Source organism: Jaculus jaculus, chromosome 1 (assembly GCF_020740685.1).
Source record: "Jaculus jaculus isolate mJacJac1 chromosome 1, mJacJac1.mat.Y.cur, whole genome shotgun sequence".
Classification (NCBI taxonomy): domain Eukaryota; kingdom Metazoa; phylum Chordata; class Mammalia; order Rodentia; family Dipodidae; genus Jaculus; species Jaculus jaculus.
Window position 1 is genome coordinate 310,623,769 of NC_059102.1, and position 27,785 is coordinate 310,651,553.

Below are 27,785 nucleotides of genomic sequence, written 5' to 3' on the forward strand. Positions count from 1 at the left end.
AGCCAAGGGTTGGTGAGAGCACCCACGTGGTAGATCTGGAGTGTAAGAAAAATACACACATGGTAGATTTAGAAACCAGAGGAAAATCATGTATGCCCAAACTATAAAGCAGAGGCAAGCCGAAAAGCCATGCAAACCAAGAAACGGTTTTATGCTTCCCTCCCACCCACGCAGCCTGGCTGGGTAAGGGGGAAGCCGGACTCTGACAAGCAGCCTGCTTTAATATAGTTAGGAAGCACTAGCCCCCAGAGAACGCAGAGAAACCCAGCATGGAGACCCCTCCAGCTGTTCTAGCGGGAATCCGTGTGTGTCCGTCTGTTTTGAGACATCACTTCCCTGAGCAGCTCTGGGTGGCCTCGGGCCCTCCAGCCATCAAGCCCGACTTGGGACTGTCCCCTTCTCTCCAGATCTCTCAGCCCCAGCCTGCCCTGAGCTGAACCTTTTCCTCCACAGTACAGGTCTCACCTAGTGTTCTGGTTGGCACCTTCCGACCAAATCTTCCATTTTCTTCAGGCAATAATGAGATCCTAGGATGACCGGCGGCAGCGATGCGCGCCGCAAACGCTTTTAAAGCATTATGCACGGCTGACATGGAGTCCTACGGTAGAGCGCTTGCTTCGCGCGCCAGAGACTCTGGGATCCCTACCTACTCCACCCACCCAAACTGTGCAAATACTGCCCCAAAATAAGCAAGTCTCACGCTGCTTCCTGCAGTCACGAAGAGCTCTAGGGTGGAAAGCCCTGGGGTGCTGCTGCAGCACCCCTGCTAGGCCCAGGATGCCCCCCGACTTGGCCCCGATCGCCCTTAACCTTCGGGCCTGGAAGGCGGGCCCTCGGGTTCCGCAGCCGCTCAGCTCGCCGCGCCCCGCCCCTCCCGCGGCCCCGCCCCGTCCTCCCGGAGCCCCGCCCCCGTCCTCCCGGAGCCCCGCCCCGTCCTCCCGCGGCCCCGCCCCGTCCTCCCGGAGCCCCGCTCCCGCCCGGACGCGCCCGCGTCGTTGTGGCCGCCGCGCCCGCATGCTCCTCCGCGCCGCGCTCGCCGCGCTGTCCCCGCTGCTGCGCGCTCCGCCCGCCGCCGCCGCCGCCGCCGCCGCCATGAGCACCGGCACCTTCGCCGTGTCGCAGCCGCTCAACTACCGCGGCGGGACCCGCGTGGAGCCCGCCGACGCCTCGGGCACCGAGCAGGCGTACGAGCCGGCCACGGGTGAGCGTCCCGGCCGGGCGGCGGGCTCCCCGCGGGGAGAGAGCTGGGACCGGCTGCCGTGGGGGGAGGCCGCGAGGACGCGCGTGTGGGCCGGGCGAGCCGGGACCCCCGCGGCGCGGCGGGGCCGGGGGCGGTGACGGGGACGGTGACGGTGACGGGAGAAGTGGGGCCCCGTGAGATTTGGAAGTTAACCCTGCGGGGTCGCCTTCCGCCGTGCGCCTGGGTGTTCACTCTTGTCCCTGCGCTCCTCGTTAGCTCTCCACAACTTTCTCCTCTTGCAAGTGCCTCGCCAAAACCGAGGGTTTTCTTGGCCTTTTTTGGTTTTACTTTTGCGTTTTGCTGATTTTCATGGAATATTTTTGGGCCCAGAAAGATAAATGCCTTGTGCAAATAAGAAGCGCATGTATTGCATGCATAAAAATTTTCCACCAGCCGGGCATGGTGGTTGCATGCTTTGAATCTCAGCAGAGAGAGGAGGATCGCCTACATAGTGAATTCGTGGCCAGCCTGGGTTAGAGCAAGACCCTCCTACTAAAAACAAAAACAAACAAAAAATTCAATCAATGAATCTTATATATGAAGAAAGGGCACGTGTAGCCATAACAATAAAACTAGATTATAGGGTAAAGGATACAGTTCATTGTCTTATATATTGGGGCTTTGGGTTCTACCCCCAGCCCTGGAAAACAAACTGAATTTCAAGGGACTGGAGGAATTTAGGATAGATTATACATCTTAGAGCAGTGACTTGTCAACAAAAAGGAACAGCAGAGACAGCTGCCCTTTTCATATGAGGAAATAGCTTCCTTTTCTCCCCTCCTCTCTTCCTGGATTGATTGAAAAGAAAGGAAATACACATGTTCTTTAATTTGACTGTGTTTGATGCTGGCCTGACCCTTACTAATTGGCCATTCCAGTTTGTAACAAAAATTGCAGGTCTGTGAAAACACTGTGGAGAAGGCCATGACCTAGGAATTCTTGTGAAAAGGAACTGCTGAAGAACTTCTTTTATTTATTTATTTTTTCCCGGGGTAGGGTCTTGCTCTAGCCCCTGCTCACCTGGAAATGCACTATGTAGTCTCAGGCTAGTCTCGAATTTACGAGATTCTTCTACCTCTGCCTCCCGAATGCTTAAAGGCCTGCAGCATCGTGCCCAGCCTGCCGAGGAACTTGTTGGTAGAGTTGGTTTGGGATACAGTCATTGAGATATGTGTCTAGAAAAAAGTGTATCTTTTTATATTTTGCCCTCAAATAGAGATAGGGGATGAAGTTGTATTTAGAAGAGACTGAAGGGCCTGGAAGAACCTCAGTTAGTGAAGCACTTGCTTTTTGCAAGCATGAGGACCTGAGTTTATAATCCCCAGAACCAAAATAACTGCTGAGTGTGGTGGCATGCACCTGGATTCCCAGCCCTGGGGTCGCAGAGATAGGTGGGTCCTTGGAGTTCACTTGCAAACCACCCGAGCGTAACTGGTGAGCTCCAGACCAATGACAAATGCTGTCTCAAAAAGAGGTGGGCAGTGTTCCCGAGTGACGGCGCTCCCAGGTGCCCTCTGGCCTCCTCCTGCGCCTGCACATATGCATATGTGCACATATGCACGCACGCTACACACAAACAACAAAAGCCTGGATATTTTACTAGAGAAAATATTTCTTTTAGGGATATACTTTTCTAATATTACTGCTGATTAGTTTTATTCGTCAATTATTATTATTAGTAGTAGTAGAAGTAGTAGTATTTGGTTTTTCAAAGTAGGGTCTCACTCTAGCCCAGGCTGACCTGGAACTCACTCTGTAGTCTCAGGGTGGCCTTGAACTCACAGCGATCCTCCTGCCTCTGCCTCCCCATTCCTGGGATTGAAGGCGTGCACCACCATACCCAGCATTTGTCAAGTATTGTAAGTATCATAGATCTCACTTAGAACATCGATAAGGGATTTAAAAATTAGAGTGCAAGAGGTTAATGTTAGTAAACCAAGCTGTAAAACTCACTTGTCTATGGTGAATTTAGGATGGCAGATGAGCTCAGTCATTTTGTGATGTGGCTGTTTGCTGCAACTCTTCTTTTTTTTTTTTTTTTAAGGAATTTTCTTTTTATTTATTTATTTAATTTATTTGAGAGAGAAAATGGACACACTAGGGTCTTCAGCTGCTGCAGATGAACTCCAAATGCATGTGCCACCTTGTGCATTTGGCTTACATGGGTCCTAGGGAATTGAACCTGGGCGCCTTGGTTTCCCAGGCAAGTGCCTTAACCACAAAGCCATCTCTCTAGCCCTGCAATTCTTATTAGACTTGAAAGGGATCAGTGACTACACAGAATAGTTAACTACATGAGACCATACATAAAAATAATAGGAAAGGGATCCCTAAGAGAATGTTAATATGTTATAACTTAAATGTGCCTTTAATCCCAGCACTCGGGGAGGCAGAAGTAGGAGGATCACCATGAGTTCAAGGCCATCCTGGGACTACATAGTGAATTCCAGGTTAGGCTGGACTAAGTGAAACCCTATCTCAAAAACAAGCAATAAGACTAACTTTCCCCTTCTTCACAGGCCGGGTGATAGCTACTTTCACATGTTCAGGAGAAAAGGAGGTAAATTTGGCTGTTCAAGATGCAAAGGCCGCCTTTAACGTGTGGAGAAAGAAGTCTGGCATGGAGCGCTGCCGGATCCTTTTGGAGGCTGCCAGGATCATAAGGGTGTGTGTTAAAATCTTCCATCCCACAAACTCAAAGCTATCCATGATTCACATCTTGGAGTATATTCTTCTGTATTTTCTAAGACTATAAAAAGTTTTATAACTTTTAAAAAAAAATCTTTTATTTACTTAGTATTTATTACAGAGAAGAGGCAGCTAGAGAGGATGGGCACACCAGGGCCTCCAGTCACTGCAAATGAACTCCAGACACATGCACCACCTTGTGCATCTGGCTTACATGGGTTCTGGAATTGAACTTTGTTCCTTAGGCTTCTCAGACAAACACTTTAACCTCTAAGCTATCTCTCCAGCCCATCTTTTTTCTTAAGAAAGCTATACATGGAAGCTGGAAAAAGCTATGCTGCATGCAGCCCTATGGGAGAGTGAAGTCATCAGTGAAGATAAACAACAGCGGATACTGCAAGCCATAAGTTTGACAGTCAGGCCAAATGAACCAACAGGTGCAATAGTAGCATGTCTATTTTGGGGGAAACCAACTGCTCTCTAATTGGACTGTAGGCCCACTCCACAGGAAGGAATACATGCTTTATTTAAAACCTAGAAAACCTAGAAAAAAAGCCTATGATGGGGGAGGTCATGAGGCCTAGAGGAATAACACCTGCTGGTGTCTGGCGAAGTGCATATATTATGCTCACCTAACTGCCCACATAAAGCCAGATGTACAGGGAGGCGTGTGCATCTGGAATTCATTTGTAGGGGCTGGAGGCCCTGGTGTGCCCGTTCTCTCTCTCTCTCTTCTCTACCTCTCTCTGCTTTCAAATAACTAAAAATAAAATATGTTTTAAAATGTGGCTCTTGCCCATGGTGGTACTTGTCTGTAACGCCAGCACTAGAGATGCTGCGGCAGGACAGTGAGTGTAAAGCTAGCCTGACGACGTAGCGAGACCTGTCTCCCACATCCTCCCCCAAAACAAAGCCAGAACAGACTGGTCCACTTATCATTACCAAATGGTCTCTTATTCTAAGTAACATCTAGTATTTTTGCTCTGAAATAGCTGATACTGTTTTCACATTTCCATATGATTTTCTAAAGAATCATACTTTCTTATACATGCAGGTATGTGTTCTTATTTATACACATACCCATAACATTTCTTTTTCTTTGGTTTTATTTTATTATTAGAGAGAGAATGGGTGCACCAGGGTCTCTAGCCACTCCAAATGAACTCCAGATGCATGTGCCACCATATGCATCTGGCTTATGTGGGATCTGGGGGGGAATTAAACCTGGGTTCTCAGGCTGTGCAGGTGAGTGTCTTAATCACTAAGCCATCTCTCCGGCCTTTCTTTTTCTTTAAGATGTTTATTTATTTGAGAGCGAAAAAGAGGCAGAGAGAGAATGGGCACTCCAGGGTCACCATTCCTGGTTTATGTGGTGTGGGTGATTGAATCCATGACTTTTTGCATGCTAGGGAAGCACTTTACCACTTAGCAACAATTCCAGCCCAAAACATTCTTTTTCTAACTGATTCTGAAATTGAGGTCATGATCTTAAATAGCTTTTTTTTTTTTTTTTTTTTTTTTTTTTGTGAGATAGGTTGTTACTCTAGCCCAGACTGTACTAGAATTCACTATGTAGTCTCAGGCTGGCCTCAAACTCACAGCAGTCCTCCTACCTATGCTTTCCAAGTGCTGGGTTAAAGGCATACACCACCATGCCCTGCAGGGTCATGGGGTCTTAAATATTTGTCACTTTGAAAGGACCAAGTCTGCTCTGTAGCAGCAAGTTTTATCTGCGAAATGCAACATTGCTATTTCTTTAATTTTTATTTAAAGGATCAAGAATTTAAGGTTAGCTAGGCTATGTGAAACCCTGTGTCAGAAAAAAATTCTGTCTATGCATCCATTATGTTAAGGCATCATAATAGACTTTAAATCTTTTCTTTTCTTTCTTTCTTTCTTTTTTTTCCCCAAGGTAGGGTTTCATTCTAGCCCAGGCTGACCCGGAATTCACTGTGTAGTCTCAGGGTGGCCTTGAACTCACAGTGATCCTCCTACCTCAGCCTCCTGAGTGCTGGAGTTAAAGGCGTGTGCCACCACACCCGGCTAAATCTTGTCTTCTGTATTGCTCAAAGGAACGGAAGGAGGAGATTGCCACCACGGAGACCATCAATAATGGCAAGTCAGTGTTTGAGGCCCGCTTGGATGTTGACACTTGCTGGCAGTGCCTCGAGTACTATGCAGGCCTGGCTGCATCCATGGCAGGTAAGCGGACGTTGGCCATCTGCTGACGAGAGCAGAGTGTAATGGTGAAGGGCAGAGATTTGGGAGGTGGGCCAGGGATGGGTTAAAGTTTTGAGTTCACTGTTCTCTACTTGATTGGGGAATTAACCTTATCTTTCCTTGTCCAAGTTGGAGAAAATAATACCTAATTTCCTGGATTGTTTTAAGGATTTATTGAGACAGTAAGGCACAGAGTCCAGTCCCTGAGCTTGAGACCAAATTGCTTGAAAACACCAGCTTGCAAGAGTCCACAGCTTATATTTATCAGTACTATCTGTTTAGCAAAAGACCAACCATAAAGTTTATTGCCACCTAGATTGGATGGTTGCTAGGGCTGTGTGTGGTGAGCCAAAAGTCCAAGGTTTTTCAGGGTCCTTAGTGTTTTCCTCTGTTGCTGTCTTCTCATTTCCAGTTACCCAGTAGACCTCAAGACATTCTTTTTTTTGGGGGGGGGATTCAAGGTAGGGTCTCACTGTAGTCCAGGCTGACCTGGAATTCACTCTAGTCTCAGGTGGCCTCAAACTCATGGCAATCCTCCTACCTCCACCTCCTGAGTGCTAGGATTAAAGGTGTGTGCCACCATGCCCAGCTGCCTCAAGAAATTCTTAGGGAATTGAATTAATTAGCATGAATCTATGCTGGTGAAGTTGTGGGGTGCACAGACCTGCATTCTTCTTTGTCCTCTGTTTCACCCCCTAGGTGAACACATCCAGCTCTCAGGAGGATCCTTTGGTTATACCAGAAGAGAACCACTTGGGGTCTGTGTGGGCATCGGAGCATGGAACTACCCCTTCCAGATTGCGTGCTGGAAGTCGGCCCCGGCTTTGGCCTGCGGTAGGCGCTGATGACTTCTCTCCTGGAAGCTGTCCTCTCTCCTCCTTCCCTGAGCCTCACCTTTCTACACTCTTCAAGGCAGAAGGACTGGCTCTGGGACAGTCAAATCTCAGAGGCCATGGGCTTATTTTTGTCTCATCTTGTCCTCCAAGAACCTTGCTGTTTTGGTTGTATATTTTCATTTGTCTATTTTTTCCCACTGGATCTTGCCTGCAGTAGTTGAGGTAGGCCTCTAGTTGCTATCCTTCTGCCTCAGCTTCCCTAGAGGTAGAGTAAACGTGTTTCCCCCCCACACCTGGATACATGTGTCCTTCCCAGATAAGAACATACAGCTGTAGGAGTGAGACTTGGCCTAGGAAGTGGCTGATACACTCAGTTCTCCAGTGGTGTTGGTTTTTGGCAAGACATCATGCTTGGCATTCATTGGTGTCTTAAAAGGAATGATAAATAAAACTCCTTCCCATTGGAGTAGCTTTGACAGAATGGCTGAAAAAGAATAATCTATAGGAGGAAGAGACTTGCCATATCTTAGAAAAAGGCACAATACTGAAAAACGACCATGGTTAAGATACCATATGAAAACATGGGCTTTTGTCCTATTGACATTGCACATTCTTTTTTATTTTTTTATTTTTCTTTTTATTTATTTGAGAGAGCAAGGTGGGGGGGGGGTCAGGGAGTGAATGGGTGCTCCAGGACCTCCAGCTACTGCAAACAAACTCTAGATGCATGCACCACCCTTCTGACTTATGTGGGTCTTGGGAAATTGAACTGAGGTCTTTTGGCTTTGCAGGCAAATGCCTTAATCACTAAGCCATCTCTCCAGCCTCCCCCCCCCGTTTTTTTGAGGTGGGGTCTCTAGCCCAGGCTGACCTGGAGTTCACTCTGTAGTCTCAGGGTGGCCTCAAACTCATGGTGGTCCTCTTACTGCCTCCCGAGTGCTGGGATTAATGGCGTGTGCCACCATGCCTGGTTTTTGAGGGTCGGTATGATAGAGGGTAAAATGGTGTCAGAGTCAGAGTTAAGCCACTAGATGGGGACTCCCATCAAATGAATGTTTCTGGTCTTCAATTTTAATTTCTATTAAATGAGACTGGCTGTGCGTGGTGGCACACGCCTTCAATCCCAGCACTCGGGAGGCAGAGGTAGCCGGATCACTGTGAGTTCAAGGCACCCTGAGACTACATAGTGAACTCCAGGTCAGCCTGGGCTAGAGTGAGACTATACCTTGAAACACTAAAAAAGAGAGAGAGAGAGAGAGAGAGAGAGAGACAGCAGACTGGCCATTCTTACAAACATGACTCTTACATGTGTTAAATGAGATGATAGGTGTGCAAAGGCTTGGATGTGCGTGTATATGATTTGGGGTCTGTTTAGTAAGAGAAACCAAGGTGGGCAGAATAAGCTGTGTTTATTATTAATAACCTTTTTGGCCTAGATTTTGGGGAGCAGAAACCAGCTGGCATTCTCTGGTCCTGTCCACGGGGCTCACTTGTGTGTTGGGTTTCTGCAGGGAACGCCATGATCTTTAAGCCTTCTCCCTTCACGCCTGTGTCGGCTTTGCTCCTGGCTGAGATCTACACCCAGGCTGGCATGCCCCCTGGGCTCTTCAATGTGGTGCAGGGCGGGGCTGCCACAGGCCAGTTTCTGTGCCAGCATCGCGATGTGGCCAAGGTCTCCTTCACTGGCAGTGTGCCCACTGGCACAAAGGTACAGATGAAATCAGTGTTGGTTAGTACAAATGGCTGTAGGTCTGGCAAAGCCAGTGTGCATTTTGGAGACTTCTCTTTGGAGTTTTCCTTGCTTGTAATGGGAACGGGGCAGGAAATTGTGCTGGTCTGATGTTTTCTGTGTGTGAGGTTGGAGGGGACAGCAGTGGGTCAGTGGGTTAGAAGTCCTCCTCCCCTGCCTGACGAGACACTGTGTCTGAGTGGTCAGGAACCTGCGCTAGGCTGACCTTTCTCTTGTTTGGTCACTTAAATCATGCATAGAAGGAAGGACTTTTTTCAGGTTATTTCAGATTCATTATTTTTGTAAATATTTATTTATTTGAGAGAGAAAGGGGGGCGGAGAATGGGCACACTAGGGCCTCCAGCTACTGCAAACAAACTCCAGATACATGCCACCTTGTGTATCTAGCTTATGTGGGTACTGGGGACTCAAACTTGGGTCCTTAGGCTTTGTAAGCAAGCACCTTAACCACTAAGCCATCTTTCCAGCCCCAAATTTGTTATTTTGACCTGAATTTGTGTTTGAGCTCTGATAGCTCTAAATATGGTAACATGAAAGAATTCCTGGTGGTGAGAGTCTTGTGAATTGCCAGTATGTTTTAAGTAGATCCCCTCTTCAGAGTTTTAAAGTATGATTCTGGAATCCTGTTTATTTTTTCTGGAATATTTTTTTTTTAAATTTTTTATTTATTTATTTGAGAGCGACAGACACAGAGAGAAAGATAGATAGAGGGAGAGAGAGAGAATGGGCGCGCCAGGGCTTCCAGCCTCTGCAAACGAACTCCAGACACGTGCGCCCCCTTGTGCATCTGGCTAACGTGGGACCTGGGGAACCGAGCCTCGAACCGGGGTCCTTAGGCTTCACAGGCAAGCGCTTAACCGCTAAGCCATCTCTCCAGCCCTTTTCTGGAATATTTTAAGTAGAGGAAGGTCCTTGAGTATTGATGACAGCATGCTTTAGGCTGTGTGTAGTTCAGGATGACCTTATAGGCTCCGGTTTTGTTAAGTTAACATGCAGCCAGACTTTTGTTAACTTTGTGCCTGGCTTGTTTTGTTTTGTAAGATCATGGAGATGTCGGCTAAAGGAATCAAACCCGTGACCTTGGAACTTGGGGGCAAGTCGCCTCTCATCATCTTCTCAGACTGTAATATGGAGAATGCTGTGAAGGGGGCGCTGATGGCCAACTTCCTCACGCAAGGCCAGGTATGCTGCAGAGGCTGAGGACTCTCCTCCTCTGCATCTAGTAGTAGTTTCGGCAGCTTTCTATTTAGAAACACTTCCAGACCTACAGGAAAGTGACACAGATAGCACAAGGAATGCTTGTGCGCCTGTGTACCCTTGGACATCCTCCTGTTAATACATTTACCTCGTCATTCTCTCTATCTGCATATGTATGTATGTATGTGTGTGTATGTGTGTGTGTGTGTGTATATATATATATATATATATATAGTTTATTTTTTATTTTTATTTTTTTGAGGTAGGGTTTCACTCTAGCTTAGGCTGACCTAGAAGTCACTATGTAGTCTCAGGATGGCCGTGAACTCATGGCGATTCTCCTACGTCTGCCTCCCTGTAGCCCTTACTAAAATGTCACCATTTGTTTGGCTAATGTCCTCATAGTAAGAGAAAACAATTTTATTTTTCCTGGGACAAGAGCCAAAGGGATTGGGGCTATACCTCAGTGCTAGAGAACGAGCCGAGCTGGTAATGAGGAGTAAGAAAGGTCCTGGGTCTTAAGAAAACTTTTAAGTGGTCTGGAGAGATGGTTTAGCGGTTAAGCACTTGCCTGTGAAGTCTAAGGACCCTGGTTTGAGGCTCGATTCCCCAGGACCCATTTAAGCCAGATGCACAAGGGGGCACATGCGTCTGGAGTTCGTTTGTAGTGGCTGGAGGTCCTGGCGCGCCCATTCTGTGTCTGTCCATCTGTCGTTCTCAAATAAATAAAATTTAAAAAAAAGTAAACATCTTACTTAAAAAAAAGAAAACTTAAAGTAAAAATTACTCTTTATCTTAACGGGCAGATTATGCATGTGGTATATATATATCCACTATTACAATTGTATCTTCCCTCTTTTTTTTGAGGTAGGGTCTTGCTCTAGCTCAGGCTGACCTGGAATTCACTATGTAGTCTCAGGTTGGCCTTGAACTCACAGAGATCCTCCTGCCTCTGCCTCCCTACTGCTGGAATTAAAGGCATGCACCACCACATGTGGCTATCCTGCCTCTTTTTTTTATTTTTCTTAATTTTTCTTTTTTCTTTAATTTTTATTAACATTTTCCATGATTATAAAATATATCCCATGGTAATTCCCTCCCTCCCCACCCCCATACTTTCCCATTTGAAATTCCATTCTCCATCATATTACCTCCCCATTACAATCATTGTAATTATATATATACAATATCAACCTATTAAGTATCCTCCTCCCTTCCTTTCTCTACCCTTTATGTCTCCTTTTTAACTTACTGGCCTCTGCTACTAAGTATTTTCATTCTCACGCAGAAGCCCAGTCATCTGTAGCTAGGATCCACATATGAGAGAGAACATGTGGCGCTTGGCTTTCTGGGCCTGGGTTACCTCACTTAGTATAATACTTTCCAGGTCCATCCATTTTTCTGCAAATTTCATAACTTCATTTTTCTTTACCACTGAGTAGAACTCCATTGTATAAATGTGCCATATCTTCATTATCCACTCATCTGTTGAGGGACATATAGGCTGGTTCCATTTCCCAGCTATTATAAATTGAGCAGCAATAAACATGGTTGAGCACGTACTTCTAAGGAAATGAGATGAGTCCTTTGGATCTATGCCTAGGAGTGCTATAGCTGGGTCATATGGTAGATCAATCTTTAGCTGTTTTAGGAACCTCCACACTGTTTTCCACAATGGCTGGACCAGATTGCATTCCCACCAGCAGTGTAGAAGGGTTCCTGTTTTTCCACATCTCTGCCAACATTTATGATCATTTGTTTTCATGCTGGTGGCCAATCTGACAGGAGTGAGATGGAATCTCAATGTAGTTTTAATCTGCATTTCCCTGATGACTAGTGACGTAGAACATTTTTTTAGATGCCATTCGTATTTCTTCCTTTGAGCTGCCTCTTTTTTTTAAACTTAAAAAAAAAATTACTTAAGGTCTGGAGAGATCGCTTAGCAGTTAAGGCACTTGCCTGCAAAGCCAAAGGATCCAAGTTCAATTCCCCAAGACCTATGCAAGCCAGATGTACAAATTGGTACATGCACCTGGAGTTTGCAGGGCTAGAAGCCCTGGCCCATTTTTTTTTTTTTTCTCTCTCTCTGCTTCTTTCTCAAATAAGTAAATAATTAAAATTTCATTTTGGGGGGGAAGATAGAGGGAGAATGGGCATGCCAGAGCCTCCAGTCACTGCAAATGAACTATATGCACATGTGCCACCTTGTGCATCTGGCTTACGTGGGTCCTGGGGAATCAAGTCTGGGTCCATAAGCTTTGCAGGCAAGTGCCTTAACCGCTAAGCTATCCCTTCAGCCCCTGCCTCATTATTTTTAAAAAATATTTACCTATTAATTTTCAAGCACAGAGAGATAGAAGAGAGACAGACAGAGAGAATGGGTGCATGAGAACCTCCAGCAGCTGCAAACAAACTCCAGGTACATGTGCCTCTTTGTGCATCTAGATTTACATGGGTAGTGGGGAATTGAACTTGGGTCCCTAGGCTTTGCAGGTAAACACTTTAACTGATGAGCCATCTCTCCAGTCCTGTCTTGCCTCTTTTTGATGTTCTTAGATGATTTTTCTTCCTTTTTCTTTTCTCATTCCCTAAAAGAATTTGTCTTGTGCCTGTCCTTAAGGTTTGCTGTAATGGAACAAGAGTATTTGTGCAAAGGGAGATTCTTGATAAGTTTACAGAAGAAGTTGTGAAAAAAACCCAAAAGATAAAACTTGGAGACCCCCTTCTGGAAGATACCAGAATGGGTCCACTCATCAACCGCCCACATCTGGAGCGAGTCCTTGGCTTTGTTAAACTAGCAAAGGAACAGGTGAGCAGTAAGTGGGTGCTGGGCAGGGTGAGGGGTTGTCTTATCCTGTGGCTTTCTCCATCCATACCCATCAGCTGTTGGTGTCCCTGAGCCGTGTCCTGCTTTGGGAGAGTAACGCCTGTCTTCATTTGCTTGGGCTGCATTTACCTTATTATTATTATTTTTTTTTTTAGGTAAGGTCTCACTCTGGTCCAGGCTGACCTGGAATTCACTATGTCATCTCAGGGTGGCCTCGAACTCACAGTAATCCTCCTACCTCTGCATCCCAAGTGCTGAGATTAAAGGCGTGAGCCACCACACCCTGCTTACAGTACCTTTCTTTTAAACCTTGTTATTTATTTATTTACATTGACCTTTTAAGAGTGCATATGGGTTTGTATTTTGGTTTGTGTATTGTGTACATATGTGTATATATGTAAGTTTGTGTGTTTGTGTAAATGTGTGCATGTAGAGGCCAGAGGTCAGTGTTGGATATCTTCCTCAGTCACTTTTCACCTTATTTTTATTTTTATTTTTTGGTTTTCCGAGGTAGGGTTTCACTCTAGCTCAGGCTGACCTGGAATTCACTATGTAGTCTCAAGGTGGCCTCAAACTCATGGTGATTCTCCTACCTCTGCCTCCTAGTGCTGGGATTAAAGGTGTGTGACACCACGCCCGGAAATCCACCTTGTTTTTTGAGACAGACCTTCTTGCTGAACCCAGAGCTCACCTGTTCAGCTGCACTAATAGCCAGCAAGGCCCTGGGGTCCCTGTCTCTCCATCCCGAGTGCTGGGATTGCAGGCGCTCACCACCGTGCCCAGCCTTTACATGGCGCTGGGGCCCTCAGGTCTTCATGCCCGTGCAGCCAGTACTTTATCAATGGACCGTCTTCTTCGCCCCCACTTTTTTGTTTATTTTTATTTATTTCCTTGAGAGTGACAGTCAGAGAGAGGGAGGCAGAGAGAGAGACAGAGAGAGAGAGAATGGGCGTGCCAGGGCCTCCAGCCACTGTAGATGAACTCCAGACACATGCGCCCCCCCTTGTGCATCTGGCTAATGTGGGTCCTGGAGAATTGAGCCTCGAACTGGGGTCCTTAGTTAGGCTTCACATGCAAGCCCTTAACTGCTAAGCCATCTCTCTAGTCCTGCCCCTTTTTGTTAATTAACTTAAATAGTTTTCATACATGTGCATAATTTATTTTGATTATATTCACCCACTGTTACCCTCTCTTGTCCCCTCACACACTTGCTGACTCTATTCCTCTTCCTAAGAAGTTCCATTTCTGCCTTTTGTGTGTGATCTACTGAGTTTCATGTCTTTAACATTTTTTTAAAAAATATTTTTTAAAATTTATTTGAGACATAGAGAAAGAGAGAGGAGAAGAGAGGATAGGCATGCCAGGGCCTCTAGCTGCCACAAACTCCAGATGCATGTGCCACCTTGTGCATCTGGCTTACGTGGGTCCTGGGCAATCAAACACACACACACACACACACACACACACACACACACACACACACACGTGGGGGGGGAGGGGATATGAACACAAGCATGCCAGCAAGGCCTGTAGCCGCTTCAAACAAACCCCTAGATGCCTGTGCCACCTTTTGCATCTGGCTTACATGGGTCCTAGGGAATTGAACCTGGGTCCTTTGGCTTTGGAAGTCAAGCCTAATTGCTAAACCCTCTCTCTAGCTCTCATGTTGTTTGCTTAAAAATATTTTATGTGGCTAGGTGTGGTGGTGCATGCCTTTAATCCCAGCACTCAGGAGGCAGAGGTAGGACGATCACTGTGAGTTTGAGGTCATCCTGAGACTACAGACTGAATTATTCTAGGTCAGCCTTGGCTAGAGTAAGACCCTACCTCAAAAAATTTAAAAAAAGTGTGTGTGTATGTATATGTATGTATGTATATATATATATATATGTACATATGAGAAGGAGAGGGAAAGAGAGAGAATAGGTGCACCAGGGCCTCCAGATACATGCATCACATTGTTCAACTGGCTTTTCATGGGTACTGGGGAATTAAACGTGGGTCATTAGGTTTTGCTGGCAAGGACCTTAACTGTTGAGCCATCCCTCCAGCCTGAGTTTCATGCCTCTCTCTCTGTGTGATCCAGTGAGTTTAATTTGGGTCACTTTTATGAGATGAGTGAGAGGGTATTTCTAGGAGGGGCCTTGTGTTTAGTACAGAAGATACCTTCTTTTTCTTTTTTCTCAGGGTGCCAAAGTGTTATGTGGTGGAGATCTCTACGTACCTGAAGATCCCAAATTAAAAGATGGATATTACATGAGACCTTGTGTTTTAAGTATGTCTTCTTGTTTGCTTTTAAGTGATTTGAGTTAAATATTAAATAGAAATGAGTATTTACAAAATATGTATAAAGCCAAAAGCGGCAAAGCAGATGTGCTCCCTTCCGAGGCTTAAGTGGAAGCCCTTCGTTACTTTTAAACCACGCAGGGCCCTCCTTTAAGGCAGTCATGTGCATTGGTTTACCTGAGATAGCACCTGTTATTCTGGAAGTAAAGAGCATAAAAAAATAGAAGAAACAAAGTGAAGTGCCTGCTTGTTTAAAAAATAAGTCAAGATTTAATTCCTTAATAACAAAGAATGCTTTTCCTTTGAATATAGAGCGTCTGTATAGTAAAACTGCTCACAGGTGACCAGTGTGCTATGTAAGGGCAGCATGTAACCCGTCTCTTAGAAAGATTTTAGAATGGTCATTTTTGTAAATATGCAAATGATTCATTTTTTAGACTTTGGTTCCTAAAAACCAAGTGTGTATAGCAGGATTCCAGGGCTATTTTTTTCTGCCTCTGAGTCATTTACTTGTATAAAACAGTCTGCAGCCAGCCATTTTCATTCTGTACAGTGATAGCCAAAATCAAGGTAAACTGTTCTTCAGATATAATGGGAAAATAAATCCTTCCTTCCTTTCAAAATCACTGGTGTCAGTATTGGACACCAGAGTGTAGCAGCTTCTCCAAATGTGCCAATTAGAACATCAAGGATGAATTTAATCCCTTTAAGAACTTGCCCCCCCCTTTTTTTCAGGGTGGGGGTTTCTCTCTACCTCAGGCTGACCTGTAATTCTATTCTCAGGGTAGCCTCAAACTCACAGCAATCTTCCCACCTCTGCCTCCCAAGTGCTGGGATTAAAAAGGCGGTGCACCACCATGCCTGGCTCTTATATTGGAATTTTTATAATAGTTTCTAATTCTATCTCAGAAGAATCATAAAGAAATTGTGGGGAAAGGGCTGGAGAGATGTTTAGTGGTTAAGATGCTTGCCTACAAAGCCTGAAGACCCAGGTTCCATTCCCTAGTACCACATAAGCCAGATGCACAAGTGTGTGTCTGAAGTTTGTTTGCAGTGGCTGGAGGCCCTGCATGCCCATTCTCTATCTACCTCTCTCTTTCTCTTTCTTATAAATAAATTAAAAAATATATAGTTGGGCATGGTGGCATATACCTTTAATCCCAGCACTTGGGAGGCAGAGATAGGATGCTCACTATGAGTTCGAGGCCACCCTGAGACTACATAGTGAATTTCAGGTCAGCCTGGGCTAGAGTGAGACCCTACCTCAAAACAACATCGTGTGTGTGTGTGTGTGTGTGTGTGTGTGTATATATATATATAAAATATTTAAAAAAAGAAATTGTGGCCAGGTGTGTTGGTGCATGCCTTTAATCCCAGCACTCGGGAGGCAGAGGTAGGAGGATCACCATGAGTTTGAGGCCACCCTGAGACTACATAGTTAATTCCAGGTCAGCCTGAGCCAGAGTGAGACCCTACCTCGAAAAACCAAAACAAAAAAAAAAAAGAAAAAGAAAAAAAGAAATTGTGGAAAAGCATAAAGAAAGCAGTTATATATGCAACATTTTAATGGAAATTTGAATGACATGGCAACAGGGAAGTGGCTGTTTTGTCATGAGCACTTACTTGCTTTTTTCTTTGAACATTACTTTAGACACTTCATAAAAGCTTATCGTTACTGTATAATTTGTGTGATCATTTCCTCAATTTTGGGTGTTTTTAGTTCTTCCTCTTTTTACTATTACAAGTAATTCTGTGATGAATACCTTAGATATTTTCTTATAAATCCTAAAATGTGGATTTAAAATTACAAAAAGGCTGTGACTCCTTAATACATATTATTAAGTTGCCACAGTTGGCAGTGTCCTATTGAATTTCTCTCAAGCTGTGTGTTGCATTATTTACTGGAAATGAGATAGTTCTGGTGTGTGAGGTAACACTGCCCTCACTGACGTCGGTTTATACGAATGCTTGCAGCCAATTGCAGCGATGATATGACCTGTGTGAAAGAAGAGATCTTCGGGCCAGTTATGTCCATTTTGTCATTCGACACTGAAGCTGAGGTTCTGGAACGGGCCAATGATACCACTTTTGGACTGGCAGCCGGTGTCTTTACCAGGTACATCAGTCAGAACATCTGGAAGCAGCTTAGAAGGGCTGCAGTGTCTCCTTAGACATGCCTGGAGTTTGTTCTCACCAGAGCCCTCAGCAACAGCTCCTTCTACTCTTCCTCCTCCCCCCTTTTGTAAAAGTATTTTATTTTTATTTATTTAGTTGACAGAAAAAGAGGGAAGGAGGAAGGGAGAGAAGGAGGGAGGGAGGGAGAGAGACAGAGAGAGAATGAATGGGCGCCCCAGGACCTCCAGCCACCGCAAACAAACTCCAGACACATGCGCCCCCCCTTGTGCATCTGGCTAATGTGGGTCTTGGGGAATTGAGCCTTGAACCGGGGTCCTTAGGCTTCACAGGCAAGCACTTACCCACTAAGCCATCTCTCCAGCCCTAGCCTCTTATTTTGATGTCATCTTTTCCTCCTATTATGAAAGTTTTGTGTAGGTAGTACCGGCATTTCGAGGTTATGGATCATCCAGGCTGTTTTGTGTCTGGAAGAGTACATTGTAAGCAGTCCTACCCTTCTTTTGCCTCTTACATTCTTTCTGCCACCTCTTCCTCAGTGGACCCTGAGCCGGGGTGATAGAGCTGTTTCAGTGCTGAACACTCCTCTGTCATTTTTTCTCAGCACCATGATGCCTTTTGAATCATCACAGAATTCACCACCATCTGAAAAGAGAAGGTTCCCCAAAAAGTGAGAGTAGCATTAATATATGCGTATGAACACTATCAGAAGTCCTTACTGAGCAGTATTTTTTTTTTTAAGCTTAAGGACCATTTTGTCAAAGTTGGAGAGAAAACAACAGGACAAGTAAGCTACAAATCTTGGCAGCAGGAGGTAGGAGGAAGAGAGGTAGGCTTGCCTTTTGAGTTCAGGCCCAAGAGAGCAGACAAGGCAGGTCAGCAAGTGGCTGTGCGGGTGCTAGGGAGGCCTTCAAAGAATTTGGGCGGGTGTCCACATCTGGACGAGCCTGCTGAGGGTTTGGGCCAGTAGCAACGAAGAGTTTGAGGCATCCGAGATTAGAGCCACCTCCCAGGGCGCAGGCACGAAGGTGGGCTTCCCGGTGGGCGGAGCATGGAGAGGAAGGAGTTTAGCAAGGTGCTGGCAGAGAGGGGAAGGGGTGTAAGAAGAAAGTGGGGTGGGGCGTGGAGGGCCTGCTGTAGGGGCGCCTTCCCCCTGCGGGGATATCTACCCCGGATATGGCCCCCAGGCTTTCCTTTCTTCGCTGCGTGCAGGGAGGAACCGCACAGCATCCTTGCCCTGGCCAGGCCTGATGGTGGCACCTCGGGTGCTTGGGAGGTTTCCATAGGCTCAGATAATGGAATTTATCCAAAACCCACATGGTGCTGGGATTTGAACCCAAGCTGGTAGAACCGCACCGCGACGGGCCTTTTCACTGGAGTGGGGCTAGACCCAGTTTTCTCTGGGCTTCTTAAAGGCACCCGGGCTCCCTCGCCAGTGTAGCGGATGTCTTTCATTTTAGCGGCAGCTCTAATGCAGTGCACGGAGCTGAAGCGAGTGCCCAGGGCCAGTGTATGGGTGCAGAATAGGTGCAGTGTATGGGTGCGGTGTATGGGCGCAGTAGAATGAGGCAGGGTTTCACAAGGTGGTTGGACGGTTCTTGGGAACGAGGTAGCTTGGCAGAGTGGGCTAAGAGACTTCCCCTAGCTTAATGATTACATAGGGTTTCAGAGAGATCTCAGGCCACGTGGGCTTGCTGTCTGCTCCCCTCTTCAAACTCACCTTTCTGTCCAGATGGAATCTCACAACGACCAGTGTCAACATTTGTTAAGCTCAGTGCTGCTCACTGACCCACAGGTTTAGTGTTCACAAGTCCTTGAAGTGGGTCTGAGGCCCTTCTCATAGGTGTGGGGGTGGGGCAGGTGAAGACAGATCCCAGAGCCAAGGGGTTGAACTGGCTTTGAGCTGTGACACTTAGGACCAGTGCCCGCACTCCATCGATTGAACTGATTCACACGGAATATACCAAAATCGTCAAACTCAAAGGTCACACACACACAAAAACTACCATGGAGGCTGGGGGTATAGCTCAGTTGCCATTGTTTGTTTGCAGGAGACTGGGTTTGATTCTCAGCACTACATATGATGGGCATGGTGGTTCATGTCAATAATGCCAGCATTCAGTGGGAAGTATGGAGAAAGGTTTAAAAAAAGAGTTTGGGGCTGGAGAGATGGCTTAGCGGTTAAAGCGTTCACCTGAGAAGCCTAAGGACCCAGGTTTGATTCCCCAGGACCCACATAAGCCAGACACACAAGGTGGCACATGTGTCTGGAGTTCCTTTGTAGTGGCTGGAGGCCCTGGCACACCCATTCTAACTCTCCCTTTCTCTGTTTTAAATAAATAAATAGATAAATAAAATGTTAAAAAATATTTAAAAAAAAGTTTGAAGTGAAGTAAAAGAAAAAGTTAATGCTTTTCGAGATTAAACTCAGAGAAGCAGGCTTAACAGTTGAGATTTGTAAGCAGCTGGCACTGCCCTGGTCTTCTGTGTGTGTGGCTTGTTTGTTCAGTGGTTCAGACTGGGCAGCAGTGTGATTGAGAATATGAGGCACAGAAGATGGCACAGTGGTAGTGCATCTGACTCCAGATGGTGCCAAAATGGCACTTTGGAGTTTGCCCTGAATGACCAGAGGTCCCTGTTACGGACGTTAAATTGTAAGTGTTGTTATGATTAATACTTTGTAAAGCAAATTTTAGCCACTATACTAGAGGTAAGAAGTGATTTTTAGAGCCAAATGCCTTTGAAAGCAAGCCGAGTGGGGGTGGCTCATTCTTGACATATCAGCATTAAGAAGGCTGAGGCGGGAGGATCATGAGTTCAAGGCCAGCCTGGGCTGTATACCCTATCTGCAGAAAACAAACAAAATAGAAAATGACTGCAGATTCATCGGTTATATAAACATTTTGATTAGTCATTGGCGGTAGACAGGCAGTCTTCAAAGGCTTTGTTATACTTGGTCTTTGCTGTTTCTGATAGACCAGTCAGGTGTTATGTGGCTTTGTGCTCAGGTCTTTGTTCTTGGAAGGGCCTTGAAGGACAAGCTCCCCTCTGAGCTCTGGGGAGAGATCAGTACTCTGCTTTTCTGACTTGGGGCACGGGTGGGTTAAATGTTCTTGTTTCCACTGAATGGTATCTTCCTTTTTTTTTTTTTTACTTTTTATTTTGAAATAGGGTCTCTCTAAGTTGCCAAAGCCAGCCTTGAATTAGGTCTACAGCCCTTGAACGTGCAGTCCTGCGTCAGCCTCCCAAATATCTAGAACTACAAGGCCTGCAAGTGGTCTTTCTTCTGTCATGTTTTCAAAGCTCGTCTGTGGTGGAGCATGTATGAATATCTTACTACTTTAATTGCATGCTGAGTGTCTCATCATGTGGACATGCGGTGCTCACCCACTGTGCACAAGTGGCTGCTTCTGCGTTAGTTAGTGACGACTGGATAACGCCACCCTGAGCTGATTGAGACCTTGTTGTAGATGGTGATACATTTTCGTTTCTGTTGGGTATATACCTAGGAGTAGAAATACTGAGTCACATGGTAACTTTTTGAGAAAGAACCTGTTTGTTTTCCAAGGGGGCAGCACCATTTTACACTCCCACCAAGTATGTATAAAGACTCAAATTTCTCCACATCTTTATAAGTTTGGCATCTTAAGCCTGGGATCCATTTGAGTGAGCTTTTGTATGAGGTATATAGTTGTTCCTGCACCACTTGTTGAAGACTTTCCCTTTATTGCTATTTATTTTGTTGGTTGATTGGGGGTGAGACTAAATCCTAAATCTGTACTTGATTTGCTTAGATGATGGAAGTTCTAGAACATTTTGAACAAAAACAAAAATTTGGCTAGATTTTATGACCTTTGGAACTAGCAGTCTGAATTTTCCTGTAAAGGCATAGCAGAAGAAAGTGAGATTGACTAAAATATCCAGTACTGTTTCTGTTTTTCTCATAGAGACATCCAGCGGGCTCACAGGGTGGCAGCTGAGCTTCAGGCTGGAACGTGCTACATTAACAACTACAATGTCAGCCCGGTGGAGTTGCCTTTTGGTGGATATAAGAAGTCAGGTGAGGTGTGGGGACGTTTGAAAGCAAAATGGATTTCTAGGGACACTGTCCTAACTGCTCTTCATACACCAGTGTTCCTAATTCCTATGCCTGTCTGAATGTTAGCATCACCTTGGGAAATACAGACTCCTGGCCCTCAGGCCCCACTGGTCAGTCTATAGGAGCGGAGGCAAAGCCTCTGCGTCCGTGGTGTGTAGCATGGCCTGTGGACAGCTATTCCCCATCTCAAGAAGGGTTCTCTTGTGGGTAAAATTACTCATTCTTTACAGTCTCTGATTGCAGACACCAAAAACACCTTCCAGAAGTTCTTTGTCAAGTGTGTCCATCTCTATGGTCAGGGAAGATATCTTTACATTCATATTATAGACAGCCTATATTACTTTTTTACTCTGTTGGGTAAAACTTACTAAAATATCTTAATTTACCATTGATACAATTCCAGTCATCGTCACTGCTCTGGATATCTACAGAATGCTTCCCTAAGCCATCGCTCACTCTTTTCATCGACCACACCTGTGACAGATGTGAAGGTCTGGCTGTGTCAGGGGTTTGAGGCAGCAAGAACATAGCCATTCGTTAGTGGTTCTTTCTTTGGGGTTTGATGCCTATAAAGATACATCTGGAGCCGGGCGTGGTGGCGCACGCCTTTAATCCCAGCACTCAGGAGGCAGAGGTAGGAGGGTAGGAAGATTGCCATGAGTTTGAGGCCACCCTGAGACTCTATAGTGAATTTCAGGTCAGCCCGGGCTAGAATGAGACCCTACCTCGAAAAACCAAAAAAAAAAAAAAAAAAAAAAAGATATATCCGTTTCCCACACTGTTCTTCATTTAGGCTGAAAAGTGGTTTGGACTTTGTAGAGGCATAGTTCTGAGAGTCTGACTTCTAGGCTTTGGCAGAGAAAAAAATATATGTACATATATTAAATATTTTATTATTATTTATTTATTTGCCAGAGAAAGAGAGGGGGAAAGGAAGAATGAGCACTGAGCACGCCAGGGCCTCCAGCTACTGCAAACAAACTCCAGACGTGTGTGCCCCCTTGTGCATCTGGCTAGTGTGAGTCCTGGGGAATTGAACCTGGGTCCTTTGGCTTTGCAGGCAAATGCCTTAACTGCTAAGCCATCCCTCCAGCCTGAGAAATATATTTTTAAAATTATTTTTATTTGTTTAAGACAGAGACAGACAGAATAAGGCAAGCACACAGAGAGAGTATGGGTGCCTTAGGGCCTCCTGCTGCTGTGAACAGACTCCAGGTGCATGCACCACTTTGTGCATCTGCCTTTGTGTGGTACTGAGAAATCAAACCCAGGTCAGCATGCTTTGCAAGCAAGTGCCTTTAACTGCTGAGCCATCTTTCCAGTCCTTGCTAATGTATCTGTCTTGATGAACCCTAACGCAGTGGTGAGTGATGACAGTCTTATCTGATATTTAGTATTATCTTGACATTACCTAATCATGATCCACTAGTCATCTTTGTCCCGATGAGGTTCATGGAGGAGCTGTTTACCCAGGCACAGGTGCAAGTGGAAACCCAGGTGTCATTTTATTAATACCTCACTTTGTTGTTGTTGTGGTGGTTTTTTAAGGTAGGGTTTTACACCCAGGCTGACCTGGAATTTACTATGTAGTCTCAAGGTAGCCTTGAACTCACAGTGATGCTCCTACCTGTGCCTTCCTAGTGCTGGGATTAAAGGTGTGTGTCACCACGCCTTTTTTTTTTTTTTTTTTTTTCCAAGGTAGGGTCTTACTCTCTAGCCCAGTCTGGGCCTGGAATTCACTATGTAGTCTAAGGCTGGCCTTGAACTCACAGCGATTCTCCTACCTCTGCCTCCCAAGTGCTGGGATTAAAGGTGTGCACCAGCATGCCCACTGGTTTTTTTTTTCATTTTTTTTATTAAGAACTTCCATGATTATAAACAATATCCCATGGTAATGCCCTCCCTCCCCCCACTTTCCCCTTTGAAACACCATTCTCCATCATATCCCCTCCCCATCTCAATCAGTCTGTCTTATTTTGATGTCATCATCTTGTCCTCTTATCATGATGGTCTTGTGTAGTTAGTGTCAGGCACTGTGAGGTCATGGATATCCAGGCCTTTTTGTGTCTGGGGGAGCACATTGTAAGGAGTCCTACCCTTCTTTTGGCTCTTACATTCTTTCCGCCACCTCTTCCGCAATAGACCCTGAGCCTTGGAAGGTGTGATAGAGATATTGCAGTGCTGAGCACTCCAAGAAGACGTTCTTTTAAACCACTTGGCTTAGGATAATTTTTGTGGCAGCACTGGAAAGCTAATGCAATCATTATATTTAAAATATTATATTTTATTTTACTACTTGTTATATTATATTACACTATTGTCCTGCTATCTTTTATTTATTTACTTATTTATTTAATTTTGGTTTTTCAAGGTAGGGTCTCACTCTAGCCCATGCTGACCTGGAATTCACTATGTAGTCTCAGGGTGGCCTTGAACTCATGGTGAACTGTTTTGTTTTTTGATGCAAGGTCTCTAGTCTAGGCTGTCCCAGAACTCTCTTTGTAGTCCCAGGCTGGCCTCAAACTCACAGTGATCCTCTTACCTCTCCCTCCCAAGTGCTGGGGTTAAAGGTGTGTGGCACCATGCCTGGCAATATCTAAATTTTGATACCTAACTTTCAGGGAGTAATTTGTTTGGAATTTAAGGCTTAGCTTTTGGCAGGCCTTAGTTTTCCAGTCCCTTAGGGCTGGGCCCGACAATGTAGAATAAGAGAAAGATGGCTAGATCTGCTCCAAGCACCTGATCTAATGTGCCAGGCCAGCTGTGGGCTTGGCAGACTTCAATCAGAACACAAGACCTGCTGGGTCTTGCCAGGACCTTTGTGTGTAGCCTCATAGAGGGTGCACCAAAAAGGCCAAGCATAGGATGCTTTCCTTTTATTTATTTATTTACTTGCTTACAAGCAGAGATAGAAGTAAGAGAGAGAAAGAGAGAGAGAGAGAGAGAGAGAGGATAGGTACTCCAGTTACTGCAAACAAACTCCAGATGTATGTGTCACCTTGTACAGCTGGCATTACATGGACACTGGGGAATCAAACTCAGGTCCTTAGGCTTTGCAGGCAAGTGCCTTAAGTGCTAAGCCATCTCTCCAGCTCGCTGCTGTCTCTCTCTCTCCCTCTCTTTTTTTTTTTTTTTTTTTTTGCGGTAAGGTCTCACATTAGCCCAGGCTGACTCCCTATGTAGTCTCAGGATGGCCTCGAACTCACAGTGATCCTCCTACATCTGCCAACTGAGTGCTGGAATTAAAGGCGTGCACCTCCAAGCCTGGCTGCTCTTTTTTTTTTTTTAAGGGTACATTTTATTTATTTATTTATTTTTCTTTTCATAATTTTTATTAACATTTTCCATGATTATAAAAAATATCCCATGGTAATACCCCCCCCCGCACTTTCCCCTTTGAAATTCCATTCTCCATCATATAACCTCCCCATCTCAATCATTGTAGTTACATATATACAATACCAACCTATTAAGTTCCCTCCTCCCTTCCTTCCTCTTCCCTTTATATCTCCTTTTTAACATACTAGCTTCTGCTATTAAGTATTTTCCTTCTCACGCAGAAGCCCAATCATCTGTACATAGGATACACATATGAGGGAGAACATGTGGCACTTGGATTTCTGGGCCTGGGTTACCTCACTTAGTATAATCCTTTCCAGATCCATTCATTTTTCTGCAAATTTCATAACTTTATTTTTCTTTACTGCTGAGTAGAACTCCATTTTATAAATGTGCCACATCTTCATTATCCACTCATCTGTTGAGGGACATCTAGGCTGGTTCCATTTCCCCGCTATTATAAATTGAGCAGCAATAAACATGGTTGAGCATGTACTTCTAAGGAAATGAGATGAGTCCATAGGATCTATGCCTAGGAGTGCTATAGCTGGGTCATATGGTAGATCAATCTTTAGCTGTTTTAGGAACCTCCACACTGATTTCCACAATGGCTGGACCAGATTGCATTCCCACCAGCAGTGTAGAAGGGTTCCTCTTTTTCCACATCCCCGCCAACATTTATAATCATTTGTTTTCATGCTGGTGGCCAATCTGACAGGAGTGAGATGGAATCTCAATGTAGTTTTAATCTGCATTTCCCTGATGACTAGTGATGTAGAACATTTTTTTAGATGCTTATATGTCATTCGTATTTCTTCCTTTGAGAATGCTCTATTTAGTTCCATAGCCCATTTTTTGATTGGCTTGTTTGATTCCTTATTATTTAACTTTTTGAGTTCTTTGTATATCCTAGATATTAATCCTCTATCAGATATATAGCTGGCGAAGATTTTTTTCCCATTCTGTAGGTTGCCTCTTTGCTTTTTTCACTGTGTCCTTTGTAGTGCAAAATCTTTGTAATTTCATGAGGTCCCAGTGGTTAATCTGTGGTTTTATTGCCTGAGCAATTGGGGTTGTATTCAGAAAGTCTTTGCCAAGACCAACATGTTGAAGGGTTTCCCTTACTTTTTCCTCTAGCAGTTTCAGAGTTTCAGGTCTGATGTTAAGGTCTTTAATCCATTTGGACTTAATTCTTGTGCATGGAGAGAGAGAAGAATCTATTTTCATCCTTCTACAGATATTTTTAAAAAATTATTTGTACAAGATTTATTTCTTATCAACCACAGTGTCCTAGAGTGAGAGAATACACCCTAAATAGAAAGGGGTGATTCAAATTCCACCAAGGATTTGAGGAAAGAGCCAGCAGTGGTGGCTCTGTGTCCCAGGACAGTAGGTGTTTGCACTGCTCTTCTGTTTCCCTGGACTAATCAGGCAGATGGGCAGAACACCAGGGCCAACTTACCATGCCTCCCAAAACAAGCACCCCAGACATTGGCTGTGCTGGTGGGTGGGCAAAACCTCTGGCTTGCATGTGACCTTCGAATTACAGGTTAACAATGCTGTCTTATTAATACTGTAGCTGTCCATTAGGCTCTGGGCAGTGACTGGTACTCTGAAAGGAACCTGAAGGCCTTTTCACATGAGTGGGCAGGTGTGAGAGAAGGTTGATACCCTTTTATATAAGTGAAGTTTTGGGCTGGAGAGATGGCTGAGTGGTTAAGGTGCTTGCCTGTGAGCCTAAGGACCCAGGTTTGATTCTCTAGGTCCCATGTAAGCCAGATGCAGATTGTGGCACATGTGTCTGGAGTTCGTTTGCAGTGGTTGGAAGCCCTGGCATGCCCATTTTTTTTTTCTCTCTCTGCCTCTAATTAAAAAAAAAAAAATTAAGTGAAGTTTTAAATGGACACAACTTTTCAGGGCCTTTGGGTTGATTGTCACTAACAGGCTGATTTAACACTTAAAACCTTTTCTTAAAAAAGTCTGTGGCTGGAGAAATGGCTTAGCAGTTAAGGCATTTTCCTGCAAAGCCAAAGGATCCCAGTTTGATTCTCCAGGGCCCATATAAGCCAGATGCACAAGGGGGTGCATGCGTCTGGAGTTTGTTTGCAGTGGCTGGAGGCCCTAGTGTGCCCATTCTCTCTCTCTCTCTCTCAAATAAATGAATAAATAAAATATACTAAAAAAAAAAAGTCTGCACATTTTTTAGATGTTTACCGAAAAGAGTAGCCATGTGAATCATATTGATAATATGAGTACCATGTAATGTGTTTTCCTGTCCTCTGCCTAAAAGACTCCTGGGCTATACGTCCTGTCTCTAGCTCCACAGAAATATGTGGACTGAGGACTTATCCCCAAGTGTTAGAGTTCTGTTCTCTTCTGACCCCAGTCATCTTTGAAGCAGTATGTCTAAGTGACAGTTCTTTCTGACCCCTTCTCTTCCCTTCAGGATTTGGCAGAGAGAATGGCCGTGTGACGATTGAATATTACTCACAGCTTAAGACAGTGTGCGTGGAGATGGGTGACGTGGACTCTGCCTTTTGAAAACCCGCTGGGAAGCCTGCCCACACGACAACGTGGGATACTGAGAACCGGCTGTCATGACAGAGCATCGTCAATCCAGACTGCTGCTCGCTCTGGATGAGAGAATGGGGCAGTGTCGTCCATCTTCCAGGCACCTTTCTTACTGAAATTGTGCATAAGTGCCTTTAGACACTAACCAGAGAAAGTTGCTTGTCCTCCAAGCACGTTTCTGTGAAATCTTTAAATGCCAACAATGCACTGCTCCAAATAATAGGCAGGCCAGGATTATATTTCCTCTATGCATCTGACCCACTAGCAATGTTAACTTTCTAGCTTATTTTAAAGAAATTATTCTTGTGTAGGCTCCTCATAGAATCAGTAGAGATGCTATCTGCTGGTTGACATTTTTCACACATCCTAATCAGCACTCATACCCCTAGACCAGTGAGGAGCTATCTCGTTAACTTTTTGTTGGTTTGTTTTCAAGGTAGGCTCTCACTCTAGCCCAGGCTAACCTGGAACTCACTTATATGGGGCTAGTTTTGTGCAGAACTTTTTTTTTAAGCACCTACTTCATATTTACTTATTTGAGAGAGAGAAACAACAACAACAAAACCAAACATGAGGCAGAAAGACAGAATGGGTGCGCC

General features: G+C 45.0%; 1 protein-coding gene across 1 annotated transcript; it reads left to right on the top strand.

The window, feature by feature from the left end:
* Positions 1-1,014: 1,014 nt before the first annotated feature.
* On the top strand, positions 1,015-27,725 carry Aldh9a1 (aldehyde dehydrogenase 9 family member A1). The gene is made up of 11 exons (XM_045156470.1): positions 1,015-1,201; positions 3,760-3,905; positions 6,001-6,130; positions 6,848-6,982; positions 8,496-8,692; positions 9,776-9,916; positions 12,552-12,740; positions 14,946-15,033; positions 17,019-17,160; positions 21,125-21,237; positions 27,062-27,725. The coding sequence occupies exons 1-11, from the start codon at positions 1,015-1,017 to the stop codon at positions 27,154-27,156; spliced, it is 1,563 nt and encodes a 520-aa protein (XP_045012405.1). The 3' UTR covers positions 27,157-27,725.
* The last annotated feature ends 60 nt before the right edge of the window (positions 27,726-27,785 follow it).

What these genes read in the sequence shown, in the direction of transcription:
- Aldh9a1 (XM_045156470.1), top strand. Translation starts at nt 1,015, where the DNA reads ATGCTCCTCCGCGCCGCGCTCGCCGCGCTGTCCCCGCTGCTGCGCGCT. An exon ending in GGCGTACGAGCCGGCCACGG is followed by an intron (nt 1,202 to 3,759) that starts GTGAGCGTCCCG and finishes CCTTCTTCACAG; the next exon opens with GCCGGGTGATAGCTACTTTC. An exon ending in TTAAACTAGCAAAGGAACAG is followed by an intron (nt 12,741 to 14,945) that starts GTGAGCAGTAAG and finishes CTTTTTTCTCAG; the next exon opens with GGTGCCAAAGTGTTATGTGG.